The sequence below is a fragment of the Astatotilapia calliptera genome, chromosome 7 (assembly GCF_964374335.1).
Source record: "Astatotilapia calliptera chromosome 7, fAstCal68.1, whole genome shotgun sequence".
Lineage (NCBI taxonomy): Eukaryota > Metazoa > Chordata > Actinopteri > Cichliformes > Cichlidae > Astatotilapia > Astatotilapia calliptera.
The window spans coordinates 19187614-19204073 of record NC_137428.1 but is presented as its reverse complement, the minus strand read 5'-3'; the positions used below and the strand labels follow the sequence as shown (position 1 = coordinate 19204073).

At 44.3% G+C, this 16460-nt stretch overlaps 1 protein-coding gene across 10 annotated transcripts in view; it reads right to left on the bottom strand.

Annotated features, from left to right (window-relative positions):
- Positions 1-79: 79 nt before the first annotated feature.
- The window catches only part of rapgef1b (Rap guanine nucleotide exchange factor (GEF) 1b), a 45006-nt gene continuing 28625 nt past the window's right edge, over positions 80-16460 (bottom strand). For 4 of the 10 annotated variants that reach the window (XM_026173405.2, XM_080303585.1, XM_080303582.1 and 1 more), the window contains 17 exons: positions 15257-15459; positions 13099-13260; positions 11226-11372; positions 10643-10735; positions 9581-9660; positions 9317-9422; positions 8560-8635; positions 8132-8216; positions 4571-4663; positions 4290-4475; positions 2540-2624; positions 2332-2426; positions 2096-2174; positions 1908-2009; positions 1712-1809; positions 1504-1632; positions 80-1295 (listed from right to left, as the gene is read on the bottom strand). In XM_026173405.2, coding sequence (XP_026029190.2) covers positions 1145-1295; positions 1504-1632; positions 1712-1809; positions 1908-2009; positions 2096-2174; positions 2332-2426; positions 2540-2624; positions 4290-4475; positions 4571-4663; positions 8132-8216; positions 8560-8635; positions 9317-9422; positions 9581-9660; positions 10643-10735; positions 11226-11372; positions 13099-13260; positions 15257-15459 — 1970 coding nt within the window. In that variant the 3' untranslated portion in view covers positions 80-1144. The remainder of the gene's footprint in view (positions 1296-1503; positions 1633-1711; positions 1810-1907; positions 2010-2095; positions 2175-2331; positions 2427-2539; positions 2625-4289; positions 4476-4570; positions 4664-8131; positions 8217-8559; positions 8636-9316; positions 9423-9580; positions 9661-10642; positions 10736-11225; positions 11373-13098; positions 13261-15256; positions 15460-16460) is intronic. The other 6 variants (XM_080303586.1, XM_080303590.1, XM_080303587.1 and 3 more) reach the window with 3 other exon arrangements.

Below are 16460 nucleotides of genomic sequence, written 5' to 3'. Positions count from 1 at the left end.
CAGTCGATTTGAGAAAAGGAGGGTGGGGTGGAATGGGGTGGATCTTGGATCTTGTGGATCTTGTGACCAACACAGTGTGTATAGAAAGAGCCGTTTGCTTTATTGGAGTTTGAGAGCACAGTGTGAAGTGTTGGTTTTATCCCCAAAAAGGAATAAAAAAAAATGATTTTACTACAGCACATTTTTGGAATGACACACACACACAAGTCACAGAGGACTTCAGTCACACACAGTCTTTCACACACTAACATGACCGGGACGTGACTGTGATTGCCTGATGGTTTCTCTACACTTGAACACGGCACTCGATGATTCAGAATGATGTACACAGATCACAGCATCTTTAGTTATTTATCTTCTTGTGTTTTTGCTTTGCTTATCTTTTTTTTTTTTCTTTCAAGTGCACGTGTATGGCACTTGGGAGAAGCGGAGCTCTTCTCATAAGCATAAACATCCTTTTTAAGAACAAAAGGAGCACTGTATATAATACATTTCATAACCATACATGATTCTTACACAAAAATGTTGCAAAACAGGTTTCCAGTCTATCATGGCCATCCTCTCCTCTAAGTCCAAATCTCCCACCTCCCAGCCTCGTGCCCACAGCGAGCCCTCGGGGGTCTGCGGCCCGCCCGTAGATGTCACAGTTTGTGTCAGGCTGCCGTTTGAGGGGAACTCGAGTAGGGAGAGGGCTGAAGAAAACCAATAGATGGCACATACATGAGGAAGAGGAAGGAGCGGCTTGAGAGTAATGGACCATTCAGCTCACACACTCACACACTCGCGCAGCAGCTCCACTCTAAAACAGAAAGCCCAGGGAGCAGACTGGTCATTTCCGTAGTGTCTCCCTGTGATTCTTCCCCTCCTTGGCACCGGTCTACCTGTTGTCTCGCCGCAGCCACAGAATGTCTCCAATAATCCCAATTATAATCTCCCCGAGCAGTAGAGCTCTTTGTAAACCTCGATGACGCTTCAGTTGTCTGTAGTTTGTTCTCAACCCCCTCCCCCCACCCACAATGAGTCTCCCATCAGCCTCTGCGGGTAGCTTCCGTTCGTCTCTCTTTCAGTCTGTAGTAAAGTGGAGTTAGTGTCATGAAGCACAGTTGGAGGTCAGTGTTGGAGGCCCTCCTCCCCTCCGCGGGCCCTAGGTCTTCTCCTCGCGGTCCGTCTTGCGTCTCGAGATGTTTCTGGGTTTTATCTTCAGCGACAGCTCCCAGAGGGCCTCCTCGGCCAGGTGATCGCTGAAGTCGTTGAAGAACGAGACGATGTCTTCGTTGCGCTTCAGCTCATAATGCCTGAGATGAGGAGAGGTAATTCATTACTGAGAAAGCAAAGCAGTCTGTGTGAAGATGACAGCCATGTTTTATGACATTAAAATTTAATGGAGAACAAAGCAGGAACACATTAGCGTTCCTTCCAGTGGCAAACGATGATGACATTTATTGCTGCGATTGATGTGTTCAGTGGCTTCTTATTAAATCATACTTATTCCGATGGACCTACACTTGTTGGAAGCGCCGCATACTGTCCAGAATGTTGAACTGCTGCCAGCGTTTGGAGAAATTGACCTTCCCGTCGATCAGGTCAGGGTTCCCAAGGTGGACGAAGGTCAGGTCCTGGAGGATGAGACCCCTGTGGAGAAGAGTGGAAGGAATAAATGAACCAGTCGTGGGTAGACGCCCATCTCGATGAGTCATGCGCATTTACTCACAAGTACGGGATGCACGGGGGCTCCACTTCAGCCAGTGCAGCTCTGTATGCCCTGAAGGAGGAGGAGCTGTCGATCAGCGTGCAATACTCCTCCAATCCCTGAGGGAGAAGATGTGGGGATGTTTATTAAATTAAATAACAGCTGTGATACCCGAGGAGATTTTTAATTTCTCTTCCTAAATTCGCAATCGTCTCACCTCTGAGGTCTGCTTCTGCCACTCCAACCTCCTGATGGGGGCCGAGTCCAAAGCAGACAGTATTGCCAAGTAGGAGTTGAAGTTATTCAACTTTCTTAAGTGCTGTAATAAAAATAAATATGACTGTTAAATGCTGTTAAACAGGGAAACTCCTGGTGATTTGTACGGTTTGTAAGACTTAAACCAACCTTCATTATCTTAATGAACTTGAGAAGCAGCTTTTCTCTGTCTTGAGCTTTCTCTTGCTGAATTATCAAAGAGCGAACCCTGCAAGGAGACAGAGAGAGACACGGTGGGGTGTCGGCGTTCATTGAGGCGAGATGGTATGAGACGAAAGCCATAGAATTTAATTATAGGGGAGGAGATGTTGAGTTAAGCGTTACAGTGTCTGATGAGGTTTGTGTTTAGTTTTTTTTTGTCATACCAATAGCTCATGTTGTTAAAGTGCTCTGTGAACTGAGTCAGGTTCGGACTCTTCTCCTCATTCTGCTCCTTGGCCCAAAGTAGAACTTCGGGAATCTGAAGGAAAACACAGAGGAGAGCAGAGCACAAAGTTGGGATTGATTATGTGTCAAAGCACAAATGATCGGCAGATCGGTGAAAGATTTAACGCAGCAACGAAGGCACCGTACCTCAATTTTATAAAAAAGTTCAGCGTCGAGAAGTGTGAGCTGATCGGCGATCTCGTGACTGCGAAAGTCGTGAAGAGTTCCAGGCCTGATGAAAAACACACAAATCATTAGATGGAGTCTGAAACTGAAGCGACACAACCTCCTACTTTCCCATCTGTCCCGAAGAGCAAAAAAGCCTTACAAACACAACAACAGTCATCTCGAGGTGCTTTATGCTGTAAGGTAAAGACCCAACAATCAGACAACCACTTTGACCAAACTCTTGGTGACAGCGGGAAGGAAAAACTCCCTTTTAACTGGAAGAAACTGCATTTATGGCAATTGCTATATGTCAAGGCACATCCCCACAGGAAGTGACTAGCAGAGACAAAAGGAAGTCAATGACATTCACATGCCCACAGACAAAAAAACACTACGTGTCATGTGTAGTGGGTGGGTACTAAATGAAACTTTCCTCAACTTCAAGGGGGATAGTTGAAATGGCTGCCAATTAGATCGCAGGATACCAATGATTGACAGGTGACAGGGTGGCAAATATACAACACACACAAAGCAGAACCGCCAAAACTGTAGTTCTAGCATAAAAGATGGATGTAGTGGGTGCTGCTATACGTCGTGTGGATGAGTGGCGTAATGGCAGCCCTCCCTGAACCTGAGTCTGTTTCTGCTGGAGGTTTCTTCCTGTTTAAAGGGAGTTTTTCCTTCCTATTGTCACCAAGTACTTGCTCATAGGGGGTCACCTGATTGTTGTGACTTTCCCCGTATTATTGTAGGGTCTGTACCTTACAATATAAAGCGCCTTCAGGTGCTGTATGAATAAAATAAAACTGAACTGAAGACTGTTGCAGGGTTCCTGGGTTCAACTTTGCCTCAGTGTTACTGCAGAGTCCAGAATCAATGGGTGACCTCACTGCGGCTATGTCCATCATTTATATACAGGCTATGATTCAATTCATTCCAAAACACTTTACAAAACAATTTAAATGGAAACTGTGGTGCACTGTTGTGGCACACAGCTGAGCCACTAACTCGGCCTTTTTAATATAGCGGATTGATACATAGTGCACACATAGCTGCTGATTGGGTAACCCTTTTGATACAGCTACCAAATGAGAGAAAACAAGCCATTGCACAATCTTTCACACCACTTGAGGGACACGTTGTTTAATCCAGAAACCACAGAAAAACTGTGCACCGCTTTCCGATTTTTATTTGTGTCCTTGAACGTCCCCCCCTGGCTTCACTCCTGTTAGCGCTGTCACTGTCCACCTATCCTGTGCCAAACTGTCAGTGCTTCAACCTTCCACTGCTCATTAGAATTCATTTACCTGGACTGTCTGATCATCTTCACTTTCATCACAATTACTAAGCTATTTCTTATATTACCTCAAACTGGTCGACTGATTATTAATTAGTACAGAGAAATTATTTTAATACAGCACCCTGTGTCGATAAAATAGCTGCTTAATGAAGTTAAAATGGAATCTGATATTAAGATACATCTCAGTACACAACGCTTTACTCCCCAAATGTTTAACTGCAGCCATGATGTCATCTGGGAATCATTAAATTGGTTTAAGATTCTATGACTGCAGTCTTGTGGTTTCTGATTGCAAGTCTGCCAGGCACTGAATCCAGCCCTGCTTGTTATCCTTAAAGGTACAGAGCTATAAGAGAAGCACTGCATTTTTCCGTCATCCCCATCCCCATGCACGCCTCAAAAAGACTTGACTTGAAACTCCCACAGTACCTTGCAGAGACCCCTCGTGCCGCGAGGGGCTTGAGTGAGTTAGTGTAACGCAGCAGCTTCTTTTGCTCCACCTTATCCAGGATATTCTTGCGGAGCACACGGGCGAGACTGAGTTCGCCATTACACACTAGTGTGAACACCAGGTCCATGAGCTGTTTCAAAATGTCCTCGGTCAGCTCTACCAAGCTGGAAGACACAGAAGGGACGAAAGAAATCTGTCAGCTCAATAAAGCAGTTAAAAGGTAACAAAAGAAGGACAACGGGGAACAATAACTACTCACCACAGCTCATCTACCACACGAACCAGCACAAAGAACGTGTTCTTGCTGACTCGTTTCTTGAAGGTGTCTGGACTATGGCAGAACGTGGTATATGTGCTTTGTGGTTAAGGACAGTGACAACAGTGTTTAATGTGGAATTAAAAAAAGAAAAAGCTTGATACTTCATGATACTTCCAAGAAGTGGCAGATGAATGAATCATCAATTCATCAGGGACTTGTCCCAGTACGGTTCTTACCCAAAATAAGTGAACTATGAATACATAACATGCTTTCCCTTTTAAAAAACAATGCATTTCTTCACTCATTTACTTCAATCAGTTACACTGCTTGTTATATCACTTCTGCATTACTCTGCAACATCACGGTGCAGAGTAAACACACACACCCACATATCTAGCCCTATCCCAACCAGGAGTACATACACAACATCTTTCTTTAATATTTAAGTATAAGGACAAAGTCAGGAGTGAAGAGCACTTTACAAAAAACTGTCATGGCAACAGCAGTGTACTGTAGGGATACTTACAGATAGATAATGCTCCCACTATTTTGTGTAAGGATTCCTAAATAGAACTGAAGTCATGTTTGCAGATGGTTTTCCAGCTTTGGTGTGGTTTTCCCTTTACAGTCACATTCTTTTCCCTTTATGTAGTAAATAAATTCAAAATAATTTGCTTATTAAACGGCATCAAAGGTATGTTATGTACATTGAAGAAATCAAGAGTCACCTTAGTTCAGACAGGCCACTGAGCCAAGATTTGGATAAAGAACCTTCTACTCAATCAGCTGGCAAATCTTATATGAAGAGTGCTGTTTGCTTTAGCTCGACTTCTGTAACTGCAGAGCTGTAAGCCACTTTGATACCCACCTCCACTTCAGCTTCTCTTGTTTTCGTTTTCCTTGATTCCTGCTCTAAGAGTTGTACTGTGAGGTGAGAATAATGGGTACCTGTCTAGATCACCAAGGTAACTTGTGTGTTCGGCTTTTTGGCTTAAAAATTGACTGTGGGTGCCACATTTTCTCTGTTATTTCAAACAGCATCCTGTAAGTCTACACAAGGAATATGTATACATGCAACCATGAGGTTTGAAGTTACAGCAGTGGAAACCATGCATCGCATTTTTTCCTGGAATTTGCAATACAGAAAATCTTTAATTTCTTGTTATGTTTGGTCCTAATCTGCTGAACAGTCTCCCACACTCTGCTTTTATTAATCAGTGTCCCACTCTGAATGCTGAACTATGGTGCAGGGCGTTTTTGCAGAGTCATTAGCCTCAACACATGGCCAAAATACCTGCAGAGCTCTTAACGGTTTTATTGACAACTGCTCTTTGTCTTTAAAGTTGAGCCAATATTGTAAAGACCTCATCATCATTTCTGACAACCGCCTGAGCCTGAATAATTTGTCAAGTCTTGTTTTATGCAGCTTAGGAGTCCCAGCAAGGTCAGATCAATTTTATCCAAAAGTATAGACGCTTTCATCTCCTTTAGGTTAGATTATTGCAGTTTGTTATACAATTGTTTGTGGAAACAACGTTTACAGAGCACAGCTGGACTAAAATGCAGTGGCCAGACTTCTTTACTAAAACCACACAAAAAGCGAACACTTCACCCCTGTTTTAGCTTCTCTTCAGCTAATTCTAAAACACTAACTTATAATTGTGTTAACTTATATTGTGCTGTGGGTTTGCACCAAAGTACAAAGTGCACACCAAAGTGTATCATCTTTCCCCAGCAATGATGTTTTAATTATTTTATATTTGCTTTTAATTTACCTGTTTTCTATTTTTAATTTTCTTTATTGCTCACTTTTAATCTCCTTGTGCTGCCAGTATCTTACACCTATCACCGTTTCACTTTTATCTCTGTTTGTCTTGTGATGCACTTTATAATTTCGATCTTTCAAAGGTTCTATTTAAATAAAGTTGATTTTTTTTTCCTTATGCTGCTGGAATTGCAGCTTCTAGAAGACAGATCAGAAAACTGACCACATAGATTTTATTGGGCATGTATCATCAAGAATTCCTATTTAGTCAATAAGGCTATGAGACGGAGTCAGAGCTGAACACATTGATCTGCCTTTAAGGCTTATGCCTTTAAGTTTAAGAGCTCTGATGTGCAGCAGTTACAGCAGCACACAGAGCACACAGAGCAGTAATATAAATATATTAACATATTTATATTTCCCCTCTGTGCGCTTGTGTTGAACAAATCATGAAATGTGCAATTTTCTGCAGCATTACTCTCCAGTCTTCAGGACAGTCTTATGATCCATTTTGTGGAGAAAGAGTCAAACAACACGTCAAACATCCCTTTTACAGGAGCCTGAAGCAGAAAGCCTGGGTTAACACACAAAGCTGATAACCACCATTGTGACACTTATGATCTCCCACTGGAGTTTTAGGTTCTGGCAGGCCAGCTAATGCAAAGCAAGCCTCCCCATATCCACCATGCTTAGAAAAAAACACCTTTTTGAACTCAACCTGGAGCTTTGCTTAAGTTCTGCAGATGTAAGCGATGATTTTTTTGACTTGTCCTGTCTGAACTCAGAAAACACAACAAAAAAAGTAACTGATTAGACAGTGTAATGGGACCGCTTTATGTCTACATAGACATGCATCATGTGACTACATCACAATGGCATAACAAATACACATTTTCTCTAAAATTCAAAGGCATGTGTGTTTGACACAAGACTGTTTTTGCCTGTTCCCTTTAGCTTTCTGTGAGCCTCAGTGTCTTGTATAAACAATGATCGTCATTAGGCAGTAATCACTGTCATTACCGCGTTGCTAATTAATTCCTGCAGTAAAAACAATAGAGCTGTGACTAACTTATTATCAGATATTCCACTGATGATATGCTCAATCAGTTGATTAACTGTCTAGTCATTAAGACATCGGGACAAAATGCAGCTTATCAAAATTTCCCCGAGTAGGTTTGCAGTGACACAAGTCTGCAACACACATGATTAAGAACGATTTATTAAAGCATCTCCTAATTTGTCCAAATAATAAGTTTGGCCATATAAAGTTAATGATGAAACACTGCAGAAGTAATGTGTTTAGTCTTCAGTGGAGTGCTAAATATTAAGTCCAATCCATGTGATGTCTAAAATCCATCCATCCATCCTCTTCCACTTGTCTAGTTTAGGGTTGGAGGAGGTGGGCTGGACCCTGTCCGAGGTACCACAGGGCTGGACAGGTCGCTAATTTGTCGCAGGAGCAACACAAAGAGACGGACAACCATTCTCACTCACATTCACTCCTAGGGCCAATTTAGAATCACTAGTTAACCTGAGAGAACCCACACTGCCCCTAATGTCTCAGTTTTTTTAATCATTAAAAATAATAATAACAATTAATAAAAAATAAAGAAATAAAATATAGGAAAAAAAGTATGAATATAATTTAAGTGAAAGCTCTAAAACGAGCAAGCAGGATGAACAAGGGTCTCCTTGGTAAATAAGGATTAAAGTGAGAGAAAGAGCACTCTGTCAACAACAACAACCAAACAAAAAAAAAGGTCAGAGTGACATGTAGAGTTATTTGAAAAGGATATCTGTAGTGTAGCTTCTTAATGAGGTCCTCTGGGGTTATAAAAGTCCTATATGTAGTCAGAAAGGCTTCACAGTACAAAACGAGATCTGTCGGGCAAGAACAGAGGGAAAAAGGCAGCGTGTTTCAGTCGATGTGCAGCCAGTGTTTTCAGTTACTTAATTAAAGCTGACAGCACATCAAACGTGAAGGGCTGACACGCTGCAAAAAACTGAACCGCAAAGAGACAGAAAGCTATTTAAAACACCGTTCAGAGGAAAAATAATAACACAGCAGTCGAATTTAAACAAGTACACATAAATCTGTCTTTGACTCTAATGTAAACGCACAGCTGTCAAAGCTGGCAAAACAAATCTGTGCCAGTGACCCAGAAGCACAGTGACACACTGCACAACATAACGACTGCGATGCTTTGCGTGTGCTGTACTGTACCTTTGCGGTCTGTTTCTGTAGCGTGGACTAATAGGATGTCCCCTGATCCGGCGCGGACGTCGGGGCCGTCGTCATTCTGCGAATATTAAGTAGCGGGCGAGGTGCGGCAGAGAAATACGGAGAGGTGGGTGAGAGTGAAAGGAGGAGGAGGAGAAGAAGAAAAGAGTGGTTAGACTTGGGATGGAGTGATGCAGTCTAGCCCAAAATGAAGCACGCACATTTCCTTCCCCCTCCCCGACCCCTCCTGTCCTGCACCAGCTCCCTAACTGATGACGGAGAAAAAGTCTAGATCTGTGCGTGACAAAGATCGCCTCTGCTGCGATATTTCTTGCACGACACCTCTAAATCTCAGCAAAGCTTTACACCTTTCCTCCTTACATTTCTGATCGCTCCCCGTCGCCTTTTTTAAAGCATTGCTGTCACACTGGCCCTAACCTTGCAGAGTGGCGAACAGCATTTTCACACATCTGTATCTCTGTATCTAACCCTCACACTGCACCACACAGGACAAAGGAGGAGGATGGAGCAGCAGCAGAGCAGTCAATTTTTAGATCTGCAGTTTTGGAGATTGAACTCCAGAGGGCAGCCACGGCTGCTCTCGGGATCTGATTTCACATCTGAATGACTCACGGCGACCTTTTACCCTGAGCTGGACTAACAGGATGAAGCGTGCTTTGTACGCTGGTGCTGCTGCACACTTCTGTTGTCGGTGGATTTCTAAAAACAGCACACAGGCCTCAAACAGCTGTCCCCTTACTTCTTGTTTTAGTGTTATCCTGCTCATGATCTCCTTGTGGTCTATGAGGGCGAGCTCGTCCACATCTTCTTCATCGCTCCCAGCTGAATCAGTTGCCTTTTGCCTTCTGAAAAACCACACACACACACACACACCCATCATCAAACATGTTCAAAATTCACACTGTGTGCAAGAGTGGAAACAACTGATCATTTTGCAAAACATTATATTTCACAGTTGTGCTAACTAGCTCATCAAATGTGAAGAACATCCTTTCTGCAATACCTTTCCTTATCCTCTTTGTTATTGGTGGATGGCATCTGAGGGGTGGGGTCTTGAAGGACATCATCAGCCGCGATTGTGTCCTATTTGTGGAAAGGGGAGAAAAATAAATAATTAAATGAGCATCTGTAACATCATCACTGATGAATGACCCCCAAGCAGCAACAGGAGGCTGCGTGGCTGTTGATGGCATCAGAGGGACCACTAGGACCTCATGCAACATGTTGGCAGAGCAGAAATGGTGAATGGTTTATCTCAAGGTTTACAAAGGATGTTGTCCCCATTAGTGCTGATGCAGATAAGGTGTAATGAGCTGGGGGGGTCAAATAATGAAGCTTTCCTTCGTTGTGAGTAAGGAAAAACCCGACAGATGATACCCAAACCAGAACAACACCACAGGGTAGAAGCACCAAATGTAGAACCACAAACACAACCACACTTCCATACATCATCCTAATCCTTTGTTCTCTCTCTTTCTCACCTCACCCCAACATGCCTTAAAATCCCAAATGCACAAGCTGCCCCAAGGGAATACAAACACCACTGTACACGCACGCACATACACTTGTCGCACATGCACAGGTGCACAACAACTGTTATGAGAAGTGTTACTGGAAACCATTGAGAATCCCTCAGCAGCGACATGTTAGGTGTTAGATTTGAACATGGTTAAACGCTTGTTACAGTTAAAGCGCAGCCAGTGAGAGAGAGAGAGGGGGGGGGGGGGGGCAATCAGCAGCCAGGCATTCATAACAACATACACAACATGGACATCTTTTTTTTCCCCCCACAGACACCAGCCGGAGCACACGAGTCCCTTGCAGGCAAAACCCTGTGAACCTCAAGTCATGCTCAGTCAGGTTTGGCCATGTTCACATTCCATCTCTTCGCCATCGCTCCAGGAGGTGAATCAATAAAAGCTGCTCGGCGCGCAACAGATGTGAGGCTGACATCTGCCGACCGTCGCTCGAAATCCCTCCAATTGATTCATACCCCTGAAGTGATGGGGATGTGCAAATGGAATTGACCTTTCACCTCCCCACCCCGTGCCGGTCAGCTACTTACTCCGAGGGAGTGAGGCAGCTCCCCATTGGCCTGGCTGGATGAGTACAAGTTGACATACTCCCCCTCCCCGCCCTCGTCGTTCGCGCTCTCGCTCTATGGGAAGAGAGGAGGGACACAAACCGAGGTGTGAGGGCGGCAGAGAGTGTTTGCTAAGGGTGGAGCAGACGCCGAGTGAGAATGTGTGGCTAAGGAGGAGAGATAGAGAGTGATGTGCCTTCTAGTTCTGCTTACTTGTGACCACCAGGTGGCGCTGGAGTGCGTTAGATACAAACAGGTAATAATATTTACTGGCAAGAAGAACATGCAGTGCAACATGCTCCGCTGGGATTCTTTTAAGGACCAATAATCAGACAGCTTGTGAGCAGTGATAATGACAACAAGATACCACTAAGAAAATGAGTCACTGCGTTATTATTATATGAGCAACAATACTGTACGCCAAACAGCTGTGATCTAATACCAATCTGCCAGGGGAAGGGATCCAGCATCACATTTTTCCCCCCTTTTAAATCTGTTTCACAGAGCTGGTTCAAAAGTATTCCTGCTTGAGCTTCCAACATCTGTCCTTTTTTTGTACGCTCACCGCTGAGGTGTGGAGAGAGTCAGTGAGAGAAGACTCAGAAGGAAGACAGACAGCCATAGAACCCACTGAGCCAGCCAGGGAACCGTTGGGCCCGCCCCCGCTGCCATCCAGAATGGTGGCATTGGTCAAGGCAACCTGGTCCAAGCTCTGTGATTGGTGGAAAAGAATGAAAGCAAGAAAGAAGACAAAACAAAATGAAAAGGAAAAAAAAAGAAGAAAAAGACAGGTCTAAGAGATCAGAAAGAAGGAGGCAGAGCAGGTAGAAAAAGATTCTGCACAAAGGGAAAAAGACAGCGAGGGAGGGGGGCGTGTTCACCTCATACCTCCAAAACTTCCATTAGCCTTTGACTATGGGAGTGATGTGCCTGAACATGAATTGCGCGCGCACACACACACACACACACACACACACACACACACACACACACACACACACACACACACACCTAAACTAAATACAACATAAACATTTCCAGAGGGGTAACATGGAAGCTATAAAAAAAGGGCTTGGCTTAACAAGGACACGGATAAGCCAGCATCAGCTCTCAGTGTGCATCTATGTTTCAACAAGCGATGTCTAAATGTTTGGTGGTTCATGTGGCCACTAAATAGATGCCTGGCAGCAGGGAGGGAGCAGTAACTTGTTCTAACATGTTGCACATAGCAGCCCTGTCTCAGCATACCAGCACAGAGTGGTGCAAACACATAGATCACTGGCAAACACGCAGACAAATGAAATGGCACGCTCATGCACAGCCGAACAGAAACCGGAACCGAAGAATCTCATTCTTCTTTTACTTTGCAACGCAAATCTCGAAAATCCTCCCAAATCTGTGAAATTCCTCTCCGCTCCTTTAACACGTCATCCCTCTCGACATATGCAAAGCTGCTTTCCTGGAAGGCGCCCCCCCCCCTTGACATTCCCCCAAAAACCATCATGCCCTGACGATTTGAGGAATGCAAACATTCCACAGAAACTGGCAAATGGGAGATGTGGAAGTGTGCATGTGTTTAGGAGAGAGAAAGGCGCTCCCAGCACGGAGGTGAGAGGGACAGGGTTAGTAGTCGAGAGGCTTCACGGTGGAGGGTGAAGTAGGAGTGGAAGGAAGAGCAGTCGAAATGGAGGGAATGTGTTTTCCATCAGATCCATCTGCTGCTGCATTCCATTGGAGATACCCTGAGGGAGAGCCACACCATGTCTCAGCGTGCCTCACACACTGAGGGATCACCATGGGTCAGCTCTCCAAAAAATACTGAGCGGAAGGCTGTGACACACATCCCAAATCTACTACAAAGTGCTTACTTGAACACAGCACTGATTAGCCTCAAGCTAACCCTTAAAGAAGAAGCTGATGGTTGAAATGAAACAAAAAAAGACCTGACACACTCTCATGTGATGTTCCAATGGGCTGCTTTGTACCTACAACTCAATAACTGAGGCACACTGAAAAGAAGAAAAGGATCAAATACAACCGGTAGAGGAAGGCTTTGCACACAAACTCACAAGCTTTGCTAGCAAGAAGCTGCACTCAACTATAACAAATTACTCCACAGACTCATTACCACGCAAAGCACACAATAATAAACAATATATATATTTTTTAAAGCAACAACAAAAATCACACAGTTAAAACAAATGCACGCATGGATGGGTGGAGCAGCAAATCTAACTGCACAGCAAACAAATCACAAACGCCTGAGGGTGTAGTCAGGAACGTCAATGGTGCAGGCGTAGATGGACAAGACTGTATTTACATATGAAGCACACACACAGGGTCAAGCTACCCCTGGACACAGCACCCAGCCAGAGTGGAGAATGGAGAGTTCAAATGCACGGGGTGAAGGAGGGAAGGGAAGGGGGGGGGAGACTTACCGTGGGTGTGGTCATGGACGCCTGGCCAATCAGGTAGGAGTTAGAAACCGATATGCTGAGGCCCAGCCCAGAGCCCGCCTCCTCCATTGCCGCCACAGACGGCTGGAGGTGGCAGGAGAGAGAGGAGGAGGAGGAAGAAGAAGGGGAAGAGGAGTGGGAGGCCTGAGAGGGAAACGAAGACAAAGAAAGAAAGAAAGAAAGAAAGAAAGAAAGAAAGAAAGAAAGAAAGAAAGAGTGAGAATAAGACGGGGTTGAGGAGAGGTGCAGATGTGGGTGTTAAAAGAGAAAAAGAGAAGAGGGGACAGTTGATTACACTAGGAAGCGAGACTGTATTAGAGCAGATTTAATCAAAGGTCAGCAGTGGAGCAGTGAAGTTAAGTGGTAAAAGCGTAGGAGGTTTTTCTAGTACAGCTGAGAAGCATCAGCTCATTGGCTGCAGATGGAAATACAAGAGAAGGGAAAATGTGTCTGATTTTGAATCTTCTCTATTGTGTTTTCCTGGAAAACCTTAATTACTGCAGCACATGTGACGTGTTCAGGTTACACGCATTTATATTGACTCTGACAGCCCACTACACCTTTTGATGTCCTGAGCTTTAAGAGCTTTACAGAAACCAGGCCAGCTGCAACACGCTCTAAACAGAGCCAATATGATCCGCTCTAGTTTTTTTTTTTTTCCCCCCACCCATTTCCTTATCCACACAGCGGCTGAATTGACTTTTTTTTTTTTGCAAAGCCCTGTAAAGTTGCCAAAGCGTGTAAGCCTGGAACATGGGTTTATGGAGGAGGCAAACAGGCTTAGTCCACTGGGCCACGAGCTCATCAAGTCCAAAACACGAGGCCAGATTAGGCCTAGGGGGCAGGAAGGCGGAGATGAGCGCGGCCCGACTGTATGCTCAGACAAAAGAGTGATAAAAATAAAAGTTGGGCGCCTGGCTCAAAAATACACAGGGTCGATGGCAGAAAGGGGACAGCGGATGAAGGTAGTGGGTCTGGGTAGGCAGCCATTCAGCCACAAAGTCTGTTTCTCTCTTTGTGAATTTGTTCTGTACCCCGGAGAAGCATGTCATCTGCTTACTGTCCACAAATGCGCAGTCATATTTGTGGACAAAAGACGATTGTGTTTCTGGAAATGTGGCAAAATGTGGATCATCTACCGTGAACACAAAATATTTATAAAGCTCTCTAGTGGTGATCGTTAAACATTTTTAAAAAGTCACATTAAAGGCCCCCAAAAAACCCTTGTTTTAAAAATCAAAACATTTTCACCACTACATAAAAATGAAGGCGCCAAAAACTCAGCTGATCTGCTTCACTAGGACTGCGTGTTCCCCACCTCATAACTGCCATTAAACTACAATCCAAAAGCTGTTAAAGTGTGACTGGTGCACAAAAAGCCCCTCAATTTAAAGTGGTTAGAGAAGCACAGAGAAAATAACTAAGATCACATGGAAAGTAACCAATAATGTTCCAGGTTTGGTAGTATATAATGAGCTAGTGTGAGAACGCATTGCTTGATAGCAGTGTGCCCTTCTTTTGCTGTGACTTATCCTGGTGTGTGTCTCCTCCACTCTCTCCCCACTGACTCATTGTCAGACGGTTGTCTCAATTAACCCAGACGCCGACCCAGATTAAGATAAGTGGTCTGGATCTGATAAAGGCCGGTCTTATCTCCAACTAACAACCAAACACCTCCACGTATGTGCAGATGTCTGCTGCGGTTACAGAAATGGAGAGAGAAGAAAGAGAGGGAGTCGAATAGGTGAGGGAGATAACAAGAGAAGAGGAGGCTTGAGAGAAAATTGATGAGGATTACCGCTGGAATGCACTTGCAGCTACTCTTTGCTTCCTGCCGGCAGGGACCACCGCCGCTGCAGACGGCTTGTTTGTATTCTTCACACGGGCTCGCAACGCTTTTTAGTAATTTAAGGTGTCATTTCATAAATTGCAGTTTCATCAACGAACACTTCACCGCTTCAAAGTTTTGCTCTAAACGGAACTGAATGATTCCAGGAATTTAAATTACAGCTTTGCTCACTCGGCCCAAATGAGCAAACCCGGCTATTTTATCTGCTTCAGGCCTTGAGAATTTATGAAATGTGGCGAAATATTAAAGGAGCTCGAGGTCGCGGCCCTTTGAAGTAGAGATGTCTCTTACCAGTTGTCTTTGCTTTGGTGGCAAAGCCGGGGGCTGCACCGGCTCGTGCACTGAGTCGGTGCTGCTGAAGGAGTCGTTGAAGCCGTAGACCTCCTGGAAGCGCTTGTTGCGCTGTTCATAGATGCTTTCGCTCTGCGGCATCTGGTAGAAGACAGAGGGCTGTGGCTCCGAGTAGTCTTCCACAAACTGCATGTATTGAAGGACTGGAGGAAAGAGATTGATTCGATTAGGAAACGTGTTGTTTATTTTGCGTAAGGTTCCAACTTTAAGAAAAAATAGTTATTATTATTCTCTGGCTCTCTTCCAAAGTGCGTCTTTTGTCTCATCTTCCTCTCCCCAACCAGTCACAGCAGCTGGCTGCCCCACCATAGGCCTCTTTCTGCTTGAGGTTCCTTCCTGTTAAAACAGAGTTTTTCCTTCCAGCTGTTGCCAAGAGCGTTCTCATAGGGGGTCATTTGACTGTTGTGATTTTCTCTGTATTACTGTAAAGTAATACAATTTGAAATTAACCTTGACGTCTATAACAAGTGTAAATAATCAGTATTGCTCATGCAAGATGGGAGATATAAAATACAGGAGATCTAAAAAGGAAAAAAAAACGTAAGCGTGTCACAGCGAAGTGTTGGGCAACCACACAATAACATTTTTCATTAAACTCCGTCTGCGTGGTTAACACCCTGGTGATTCAGACATTTTGCTAAAAATGTTCTAAAGCCCATGAATGCATCACTATGACATCATCAGTTATTTTCCTGGGTTTGACAAAGCTCCTCGAATGACACAAACCTTATTATATAGTGATTCTCACTGGGTTAACAGTAGTGTGCATATACTGCACTTTACATCAACCAGGACTCTGGAATGTGATTAAAAAAAGCAGGAAGGGCAGTCTGCTGCTGGGAATGACATAATACAGTAGCATGAGAGGAAGTGATGTAGCAGTCGGGCGAGGAAGTGACCATCCACTGCCCTCTGTGCCCCTGGAGCCGAACCCATTGTAGCACATCCTGGTGTTCACTTCCTGCCTCTATTCACAGAGGAATATTTCCTTGACATAAACCGCGGTGCAACAAGTGGATGACAAAGTGCACTGAGCGTCCTTTTCCAAATCTCGACTTCAGTCTTTAACCTTTAATCTTACTTTACTCATTTAAAGGTCGTCCTTCTTTCTAGACCTAACAGCTGCATCGTAATGTCTCCTGCC